The sequence below is a fragment of the Procambarus clarkii genome, chromosome 42, assembly GCF_040958095.1.
Source record: "Procambarus clarkii isolate CNS0578487 chromosome 42, FALCON_Pclarkii_2.0, whole genome shotgun sequence".
Taxonomy (NCBI): Eukaryota; Metazoa; Arthropoda; class Malacostraca; order Decapoda; family Cambaridae; genus Procambarus; species Procambarus clarkii.
In genome coordinates, this window is record NC_091191.1 from 5,800,094 (window position 1) to 5,811,661 (window position 11,568).

Genomic DNA, 11,568 nt, shown 5'->3' on the forward strand with positions numbered 1-11,568 from the left:
TGGTATTCATATTAGTGTTCCTTGATCTGTGAAGTCCTTGTCACTTGATACAAATATGTTGAAGACGAATTGTCTATATATATGCATACACGAGGAACGGGATAGAAGTGTACAAGTATTAATAAACAACGGGTACACGAATAGAGAAGTCAACGCCCATATCAGAAGATATTTAGAAAAATTGTATAACACCGCTCCCCTAAAACTCTAATTACAAGATCCACTATGAGCTCCCTTTTTTTAATGGCAGATTTTAGCCATTTTGTTTAATAGCTTTTATATCTCATACTTTTAATTATCATAGTAATCGAAAAAATCATATTTTGTATATTCAGGAGATGAAACAGAAAGCCATGAACTAGACGGTGTGCTGAATGCCCCAGATGACATCAGTAAGATGGCGGAGCTTTTAGCAAATATTTTCCTGCGATTTTCTGTTGCATAGAATGCAACCACTCTATGAATGAAATGTAAACTAAGAAATGCGTCCTTTTGCACAACAAACTTTTTGTTTTGTTCCATGTAACCGAATAATGTAGTCCAATAAGAGGGCGGAGCATTGTATCACAGAGGTTATTTGTGAGAAGCAACCCCCATTGATGACATCACAAGTTAGCAGTCTCCGTGGTGTAGTGGTAAGACACTCGCCTGGCGTTCCGCGAGCGCTATGTCATGGGTTCGTATCCTGGCCGGGGAGGATTTACTGGGCGCAATTCCTTAACTGTAGCCTCTGTTTAACGCAACAGTGAAATGTGTACTTGGATGAAAAAACGATTCTTCGCGGCAGGGGATCGTATTCCAGGGACCATAGGATTAAGGACTTGCCCGAAACGCTACGCGTACTAGTGGCTGTACAAGAATGTAACAACTCTTGTATATATCTCAAAAAAACAAAAAAAAAACAAAAAAAGGTAGCCAGGCCATTCTTTAACACTTATATCCTGCAATATTTAATTATAACTATGACCACTTTTAAATAATTAAAACTTTACATTTTGGATAGATTAAAGTTGAAGCAGAATGCCATAAGCAGCGCTGGTATGCTGAAGAAAGATTATTTATTAAGTGAGTGGAACCTTTAGATGATCCCTTCCTGTGATTGGCTGTTTTGGTGAATGTCAACGAAGAATTTCTACCAATGATATGCAGGCGCAGGAATTCTTACTTCAGCACAACAACCCGCCTTATGGGCTGCTGTTTGGCTATCGATAGTGCAATGTCGAGATAACAGATGGAGCCAGGTGTATTTTGCAGGGTGGCGTGTTAATAGTGTAATTTGATGTCAACAGATGGTATAAGCTGTATCTTATGGCTACCGTTGATTACCTGTTGATAGTGTTCTTTTCTGCCGACAGATGGCATCAGCTGTATTATTATTACTTCTGAATTCCCTTTTAAACACGGATTTACAAATCCCGTACCTTATGATAAGGTTTCATACCGTACTGGTATTAGGTAACTGGAGTTCTGCAATTACTTATTTTATCTGCTGTTGAGGATATCATCATATAACGTCTGGTTAGGATGTACTGAACTGCTCCTTGTTCAGATGTGATATATTACCAAATATATAGTTTAAATATTACAAAGTTTAAATAATGAGTAAATCTATATTTTTGTTGTAAATTCAGCCAAATTCATAAACAATTTTGAAACAAATAATAATAATATTTACTTACAAGAAGATACAATGGGTATGTCAGATTACATAAGATTGTTGTTTACATCCTTGCAAAGCCACTTATACGCAGTGTTTCGTGCAGAGTATAATGACACTGTACAGTTCCAATACACTGTACAATATGCAGTGTTCGGACAGTATTGTGCAATAATGTACAACAGCTTTCAGGATCATTGTCCAGCCTATCACGTGACACCTCAAATGCGTAAAAATGCATCCACATGAACAAAGTATAAACCTGTAGTTGTTACTGTGAATCAGACGGAGTTTCTTTGTAACAAAGAGCTTATTTAACCTGTTCTTGTTGTTCCTCCACTTCCTGATGGATGGGTATGAGGGCCATAAAGCCTATTCCTCTTGTTCTAAAGTAGGCTTTTAGTAGATGAAGCTTGGGAAATAATCTCTTAGTGGTTGGAAGGAGGAAGATGCTATACTTCTGCTTGAAGAAGCTGTTTAAAGGAACGTGGCTGTCTGCTTTTATGACTCGTGGGAGGAACGGAACTGTCTGCTTTTATGACTCGTGGGAGGAACGGAACTGTCTGCTTTCACGATTGTCATTTATTGTCACCACAGACACAACGTGGCTTTAGTTCCTGCAGGTATAACTCTACAGAATATTGTGCAGAACAGCCACCAAACTGAGTTACGAAGCGATAATAAAATTGGACAAATAATGTGAACTATGTAGTTTGTGTTGGCATATTATGGTGGTGGTTGCTGGTCGACACCCGTCTCTACCTTCACTACTGGCTGCTCAACATGGTGCCGCTCTTAATACTTTACATCTGCACTAAAAAAAATAACAAAATTACTTATTAAAACAGTTAACTAAAATTATCAATAAATAGTTCAGAGATTTATAAAAATCGTTATTAATTAACAAAAAAGTAAAAACTACTTAACGACCTACTTGCAGAGGACGAAATTACTGGATAAATAATGAAGTCGAGGATTCCAAGTTCTCGGTCTCATTCCAGTAATTCGAACACATTCCAAGATGTTGAGATCGGTTCTAAAACAACTGAAAGTTTAGTAGAGTGCTAAAGGGCAGACTGCTCGCGTTGCAGAGGGCGCAACTGTTGCCCTAGGAGGGGAAGCAACCCCGGACGGTAAGACATACCCATATGTTTACAGATATGGAACGTAAGATTTCACGAGATACTTCCTACATCCTGAACATTACACCTCTAACACTTAAATAGATAGACTACGCCAGATCTGAGATTCAAGGGGTAAAGGATCTCGATGTTATTAATAGATTTCAATAATGTTATTGGTAAACAAGAATTGAAAATTCGTCTGTGGATAAGAATATGCTCCAGAATGTTACTAAAGTCTTCAACGTATATTTACTTGAACTCACCTGAGGCCAGCCACTATCTATAGTGGCCTCGACAATGACAGGAAGCCGGCAGCTTGTCTAAGGTCTCCCCCATTATCTTTAAGGACTCAGGAATTTTAACAATGTGTAAGCATTTAAATTTTCTTATTCTGTAAGAAAAAAACATTATTTGGAAAAGTGTTAAATTGAAAACTCTTACAAGATGGTAATCGCATGTCAAATAACTCGCATCCAGAGTAAATATTGAGAACCCTATTAATTACGGTTAAAACGGTATTAATCTTAAATAGTTTAAGACAAAAGCCGATATTATAACCCCCCCCCCAATCCCTTGAATGTTCGTTCATGATAAACTGAAGTAGGATGATGCTATCCCTGCAGTTTTTTTATCATTTCCTTGGAAATAACTACAAATCAGTAGGATGTATTTGATCATCTCAATAAACTTATTTGACCTGCAAATCATTTCTTGTCAATGAGGGCTGAGGAGGAGCCTTTAGTCTTCAGCGTGCCCTAGTGTGAGGGGGACTTTATTCTTGGATGATATTCAATTTCAAGTTCAAAAATGTTTATTGAGACAAGAAAATACATCTCAAAGGGATAGAGTAGCTTAGGCTATTTCTACCCCCGCCCCCTTTCCCCTATATGGATGATATTTTCAGCCTTGTATTGCTTTATTTACAGGACTTTTAATATGGTCTTGTGGGCGACAGTAGTGTGGGTAGGCGCACACACATGATTTGAACATTTGGATGAACAAATATTCATTAAAATTCCAAAATACGTTTGGCACCTAAAAGAGCTTTTACTGCCTTATTTAAAATTGATTTCAAGTTGTACATATTTTATAAGAATGTACAACGCATTATGTACGTACAGTTTTTTTTTATTAAATTGCATATTCTTGCAAAGCAACTAATAAGCATATAGCATTTCTGACTTGTGGGATCTTCTTATACTGTATATGGAATTTACTCAAAATAAAAATTGACTGGCATAGTAACTGGTGTGTATTATTGTCTTAAGTGTAATCTCTTGCAGCTGCTGTTGTACTGAAAAGCATTTTAAAGACCGGATATCATTCATTAACAAAAATACATATTTGAATTTTTTAGTTATACTGTATTTAAATAAATTAAATCTTACCTAATTTATAACATTAAGGAATATAAACTATACATATTTTGATTTTTTAGTTATACTGTATTTAAATAAATTAAATCTTACCTAATTTATAACATTAATGAATATAAACTATACATATAAGTTGTATAAATTACTTATATATATGGAAATGTCTCCCTGTTAAGAGGTTGGAGGCTCCTCGTAGTACAGTCGGGTTCGTTCTCGACGCACAATCGAGAATTCCTGGCTTGAGTCCCGGGCGGGCCATTCTCGCAACAAAGACCCCAAAGTCCATTCTTAGCACCCACCAAGCCCCCTGTTTATGAATGAAAAACAGTTGTTGTTGTGTTGATTTAGGGGCGACGACGATCATGGGATCGGATGCGCCAGGACACACGACTCACAACTGATGACGTCCGAACACGTTCTTCGCTGACGACTTTTGTTCGAACCACAACACAATAAATGCTTCACCCACGTACTACAATACAAATAATCGGCAACAGAACCTAAACATCTAACCTCACCAATGCCTTAATATGCACAATATGCTATTATATAGTAATTTTTTTCTATATTTATGAAAATTCCTATGTTGAATGAACAGCATGTTAAAATTGATGAATGCGTCTTTGAGGTCGATTGCTGGATGGAATGGACTTGGTATGAGGATGGGTTGCAGAAATGGTTGGGAACCTTTCGTTTCACCTAATGCCTCTGTTCACCTAGCAGTGAGTAGGTACTTAGGAGTTAGTCAGCTTGTTGTGGGGTTGCTTACTGGGTGGGGTCAGTAATTCGGCCTGGGTGGGGGACACTCGATAAAAAAAAAAAAAGTGTATGAATACACTCTGGCTTCCTGTCAGAATGAATTAACATATAAAAAAGTATCCCCAGCATGAGTTCCTTTATGCCGGTGGACCCCCAGGAAAACATTGTTGACCCAAACCTATCAATTTCGTGAGTAGAACAACGTATTTAAAAGTTCAACTGAAGCATCATGATTTTCTTCACTATACTACATAATTTGTAAGTAACTTCTTGTTAAACAGTGCTATACTGATTTCAGGTGGACTATTATCTAATAGCAATCAAATTACCGTAATACAGACACATCTAGGGATTTAAATAATTTCCGAGAATTTATAGAATTTTTAGGCCATAGTAAAATCTCACGAGGTGAGAAATGTGTTTGTAAAAAGTTTTGGGTTGGACTTGTTGCTACCATAGAGCAGACATATGAATACTGTCACGCCTCATATATAATTATCTGAGTGATCCCTCACCAATAAGGCTGCTCCATCCGCCATAAAAAAACTAGTTCCATAAACAATCGATGATTTAGCCATGAAAGTGTTAATCAGGTTAATAATTATAATATCCCAGATAATGATTGGTCGGTTTTATATATAATTATGATAAGGATTGGAAGAAAAGCGAGCGTACTAAAATAAGTCATTATATTTGGGTGTGCTGGCGGAGGCGGAGCGTGGCTGAGGTTGAGGAGCTGGTGCGTCTGGTGGCGTGCGTCTCGTTAACTTTGGTCTCTGGCAGCTTCATCATGAAACGAGGGACGGACAGAGACATGTCCCCGTCGAGTAAGAGATCTAGATCGAGTCTTGGAAGGTATGAGGACAGCAGTGAGGACGAGGGGCGCCGTAGCAGCCGCGGCGGGAGTCCTGGACGCCGCTATCCACCCCCCGAGCCCCTCCATCGCTCAGACCGGGATGAATTTGGCCGGGGGCCTCGCGGGCCCCTGGCGCCCACCTACAAGGTGCTGTGTGTCTCCAACCTCCACGCGAAGGCCAGTGATGAAATGGTGAGAGAAGCTCTTTATCGCGAGTTTAAGAGGTTTGGAGACGTGAGTGTTAAGGTGTCGCTGGGTGCTGACGAGCGGCTGGCTTATGTTTACTTCCGAAGCAGCGAGGAGGCCAGGGAAGCCAAGCACAGCAAGCCCAGGATACTCTTCTATGACAGACCTGTTGTTGTGGAGCCTATGTACGAGGCGGTGAGGGACTACGGGCCCCCCAGGGGTCGATCTCGCAGTCCTCCAGACTATGACCGAGGCTACAGGCCCAGAAGTCCCCCCGGGCCAGACCTGGAGGAACGCTATGAACCCAGGTTTGATCGCCGCAGACCGCCCCCGCTGCCTCATGCAGACTATTATGGCGAGGGTCCACCAATGAGACAAGATGATTATGGCTATCGGCAACACAGAGGTCGAGGGGGACCTCATGGACATTACGGCCCTCTGATGCGTGGTGGGTTCAAGCATAACTTTGGCAACCGTGGTGGGGGCGGTGGTGGAGGTGGCGGTGGGGGTGGTGGCGCGGGTGGTGGTGGTGGTGGTGGCGGCGGTGGTGGTATGATTGACAGTAAGAGAGACAAATTCCCAAATTACCTGCACCACGTACCCCCAGAGGAGGACCCCTTGGCAACTCGTACTTTGTTTGCTGGAAATCTTGAGATAAACATAAGTGAAGAAGAACTACGGCGTATTTTTGGACGGTATGGTGTTGTTGACGATATAGATATTAAGCGACCTCCTCCTGGTACGGGTAATGCATATGCCTTTGTAAGGTTTCAAAATTTGGACATGGCTCATCGTGCAAAAATAGAACTTTCTGGGCAGTACATTGGCAAATTTCAGTGCAAAATTGGTTATGGTAAAGTGATGCCAACAACAAGGGTATGGGTTGGTGGACTAGGACCTTGGACATCAGTGACTCAGTTGACACAGGAATTTGATAGATTTGGTGCTATTAAAAAGATTGAATATGTGAAGGGTGAAAATCATGCATATATATTATATGAAAGCCTTGATGCTGCCCAGGCAGCTGTGAAGGAAATGCGTGGTTCGCCATTAGGTGGACCTGACAAGAGGCTCCGAACAGATTTTGCTGAAGTAAATCCACCCCCAGGGACCTTTCCCCCTGGATTCAAGAAAGAGTATGAGGGTGAGTACCGTGAAGACTGGGCTGCTACTGCAGGTGGTCGTGGCAGTGGATATGAAGAATACGGAAGTGACTATAGTGCCACATATGGACGAGGCCGCGGACGTGGGCGTGGCTGGCATGACCGTGGCCGTGGTGGACATCGTGGTGGATATCATGCTGATTACCAACGAGGAGATTACAGGGATTATGATGGTGCATCTGAAGGTGGTGATCATCCCAATAGAAGTCCTGAGCCTGGAGAGGGTGGTGAGACCAATGGTCTTGGCAATGCTCGTACCTTAGCGGATGTTGCTCGTAAGACACAAACTTCTTGGCAAGGAGCACTTATTCTTAAGAACTCGTCATTTGGTACAAAAATGCATCTCATTGAAGGTGACAATGAAGTAGCCGAAATGATGCAAGATGAAGAAGGTCGCCCACTCTTACGCATCACCCAACGCCTTCGTCTCGACCAGTCACGTCTTGACGATGTCAGTCGACGGATTAGTGCACCATCTACTGCCACTATACTACTGTCTTTACCCAGTACAACTGCGCCACAAGCTCCTGAAGAAGCTGCTGTGCAAACACGACCTTTACGTAACTTGGTGGCCTATCTTAAGCAAAAGGAAGCTGCTGGTGTGATTACTTTAAATGCTAGCAGCAAGGAAGGAAGCATGCAAGGTGTCTTATATGCCTTTCCTCCATGTACTTTTTCATTAGAGCTTCTACATCGTGTCTCTCCAGGCCTTACGGAGGAGACCACAAGAGACGACCATTTGGTTATCGTGATTGTGCGTGGAACAGCAGCTTAAACAACACCCTACCTTTACAGTATAGATTGTTATGGTGACGTCATTATTGTTGTTAATTCCTAGTGTAAATCGTGCTAAGTGACAAGTTAAAATTACTCAAATTAAATTTTTTGCTTGAACAAATACTGCCTTATAGTGAATTATGTTCAGTAGATCACATTCATATGGAAGATTTTGTTCCATAATCACTGAAAATCATGGTGTTTACTGTATTCCATCTTAACGAGAATTCATGTGTGTTAGCTAAACTTTTGAGTTTTAAGAAAAATTTTGTTATGTAATCTAATGCTTCTCGACAAGAAAATTGTTAATTGCAAATTTTAAGTGACAGAATTTGTTGCTTGTGTACTATCTTCAGTGTAGTGCTAATTTCTTTTTAAAATACTGTGAAAACTTATCGGTGTTTGATTGTGCATGTGAACCTGTTTTTACAGCGGTGAATATTAGTGATAGTGATGAAAGTAAAGATTGTCATGGATAAGCTAAAAATTTTCTGCTTTCAGTTTTGTGAAGTGTTTTATTAGTGAAGTGAATTAAAGTATGTGCTTGTGGTGGTGGTAATGGATAACCAGTATGCTTTATTTGCAGTTAGTTAAGTGCTCTTGATAACAGTGCTTTAAAAAGTGTCATATCAAGTGAAATACTTTAATTCAGTCCAGTGTGCTTTTAGCAAGCGATTTCCTATTCCATAGTGTTTTAATTTTCTTAATAGTGAGTTTTGTGAGTGTTATGAAAGAAGCATCAATGCTAATAATAGTGAAGTGGTTTAAAAAGTGCAGTGGTGTGAAAACAAATAGTGATTTTAAAGTGCTTCAGTGCTAATAAATAATGGGTGGGCAGGTACAATTGTAGTTTTAGATTTGGGGATTTGTTTACGTTTTTCAAAAGTGCATCAGATAGCCTATCGTACATTTATTTTTTTTCTAAATTCGAGTAGAGTAACTTCAAGCCATCCCTTAATCATTTTTTTTTCTCTTTTGAATATTTCCGAGATTTAAAATCTTTTTCTTTGATTATTGGCTTATTTTTTGAACCAGCCATTATTAACAGACGTTCATATTTTCTGATATTTATGGCATTTATTCACATTCAGTGAATTAAATATATGTTTAAAAATTTCAGTAAATATGAAGGATTATTAATTGGGCCAAGAATAATCAAGGAATGTGTGTTCTGCTCATTGCTGCTATCTGATGTGAGTAGGGAATCCCAGTAATTTGTGCAGCACTTTGTAAGAAGTCCAATGATGTGCACCCATGTTTCAGTTGCCTGAACCATTTTGATTAATAACCCTTGACTTAAAAAGGATGCCTGAGGATCAAGCATACATTGTATACAACCCCAGGATACGGCACAATTTGGATACAAGCTTATGGGGCACCATGCTATATGAACACAGAATAACGTAATCATAAATGTCTGAGTAGTGCAAAGTGATTCTTTTATAGTAAATCTAAATATTTCAGGGTCCCATGTACCCAATTATGATTCAAAGACATGGTGAAAAGTACATTTGTTGAAAAGTTTAACAAAAGACTTTGTTGTTCATGTGATTCAGATATGAAGGTATTGCAAATCCAAATACAGTACTGTACTATTTCAATATTGGTACAGATTGCTGGACTTCTTTTAAAGGGTTGTGTATTATAAGGATTTTTTTTACACTGATCAGATTTCAACAATATACAGAGCATTGGTACAGCTATATCAAGGATTCCCACTTTTCCCCCTTTAATAATGAGCTCTGCATTTCAGTAACAGATATGGGGCCTTCGAAGGTGTCGTTAATAGCAGCTTTCTCACTGTTTTACAGGTACGAAACCGACTTGCTGGAATAAAGTTTCTATATACAGTACAGTACATAAATTCAGTGATACAGTGTTTCAGATACTATAGTGTTTGTGATTAGACGACTTTGGACAGTGCATTGAAAGAACCATTCACAATAATATCTGCCTTGTGGATATGGGCTTCTATTTTAAAATCGTATCGGTTAAATTTAGAATAGTGTGGAGTGCCGCAGTGCGTTGTGTTTTGGTGACTTACAGTGAATACACTTGGGTGATTGATCTGGAAAAGAAGTTAGTGGGTAAAGTGAATTTTTGCAGAATTTGTGCAGCAGTGAATTAGGTTTAAGGGCATTCAAATAAATTATACAGTAATGGGTTTAAGGATTCAGATGAAACAGTAATGCGAATCAGTGATCGGGGACTTGGGCAAATTTTATGGAATATCAAAGATAGCGAGTGCAATTGTGATCAGTGCTGGGGGTGGGGGGGTGGAAGTGAAATTCTTAATTGTGCTGGGGCTAATTGCAAATTGTTTACTTGTGGGAGAATTCTGAAGGTAAGTTAAAGGGATTTTTATAACTTCTTTGTGTTTTAGGGAAGTGCAGAAAATTGGCTCTTAATATGGGAAAAGAAAATTTCCTTGAGTTAGCCTAGTCAAAAATAAATCAAATCAAAGTACAAACTGGAAAATCATATGGAAGTTGGCTTTAACTGAAATTAAACATTTCAGTTATGGGTGAATTCATCTTCCAAGTGATTCTTTCAGCAGAAAGTGAAGTGCAGTGGAGAATTTGAAACATTAATTTGTATCAGTGCTTCTTTCATATACCTTACTAATTTGGAGGTGCAGTTTTAATGCGAAAGATATTCACCACAATGATCAAAGATGTTTTAAGCGTTTGTTAAAGTGAAGTGTTTTTTAAAGCTCTTCCAATTGATAAATAACTAAATTTCCAGAGGAAAATTATTGATTACTGAAAAGTATTGTACAGTTCTTTATTATTATAAGGTTTGTGAAAAGTGCAGTGTTGTCACACCTCCAAGGCAGTGAAACAAAACACTAGGATTATACAATTATATAGTGTCAATTTATTCAGTGGTGTAATAGTGAGTGTGCAGTGTGATATGTGGGATTAAATACTAGTGAAGTGAGACAGTGTGGTGAGTTTAAAGTGCAGTGAATGGTGTTAGTGCAGGAAGACAGTGCAGTTATAGTGATAGTGCAGGAAAACAGTGAATTGAGTGATGTGTTTGCCAGTGCAGTGAGTAGTGGTAGTGGTACAATGGTGAATATACAAAATCAGTGTTTTTTCAGTGACGTGACACTTTACAGTTGTGATGCAATTCTTTTAGATGTAATTTAATATTTGAGCTTGCATTCATATCAGGAGTATTTTACCTACCATACTGTTAATATAAATGCTCATAGCTGTTAGGAGTTTTGTTAAAGTCATACACTCAAGCAGATACTTCCATATTTGTATGGTTATAGAACAAATAAAATAAGAATCTCCAATATTTATTTCAGCCACCCTTCTTTTGATAATGATAAAAGAGCTTTGGTGGTCTTTGTTCCAAACAGTTTTGAAAAGTGGGCTATGTTGGAAAATCAGCTGTGCATTTTGATTTCATCTTGATAATTGTTTTAATTACAAACCATTACCTCATCCAAGAACTTTAGGTATGTTGGATATGTCTTTGGAATTGTCAGGTAGGCTACTTAGATACCAAAGAAATAATCAGTCATGCTTGTACAATGCTTCATACATCTTAATTTATACTGTATATAAATATTGTAGTGACTCTATGGTTATGTTCACAAATAGCACAGCACCTGATAGGCCAGAGGCCTGTATCCAACATATCCACAGTTCTTTTTGTG

The 11,568-nt window shown here is 38.9% G+C and overlaps 1 protein-coding gene across 1 annotated transcript; it reads left to right on the forward strand.

Annotated features, from left to right (window-relative positions):
• The first annotated feature begins 5,607 nt into the window (after nt 1–5,607).
• Nucleotides 5,608–11,202, forward strand: nito (RNA-binding protein spenito). Its single transcript, XM_045762073.2, has one exon. It carries the CDS (start codon nt 5,707–5,709, stop codon nt 7,894–7,896), a length of 2,190 nt encoding a protein of 729 aa, XP_045618029.2. The 5' UTR covers nt 5,608–5,706; the 3' UTR covers nt 7,897–11,202.
• Nucleotides 11,203–11,568: the final 366 nt, after the last annotated feature.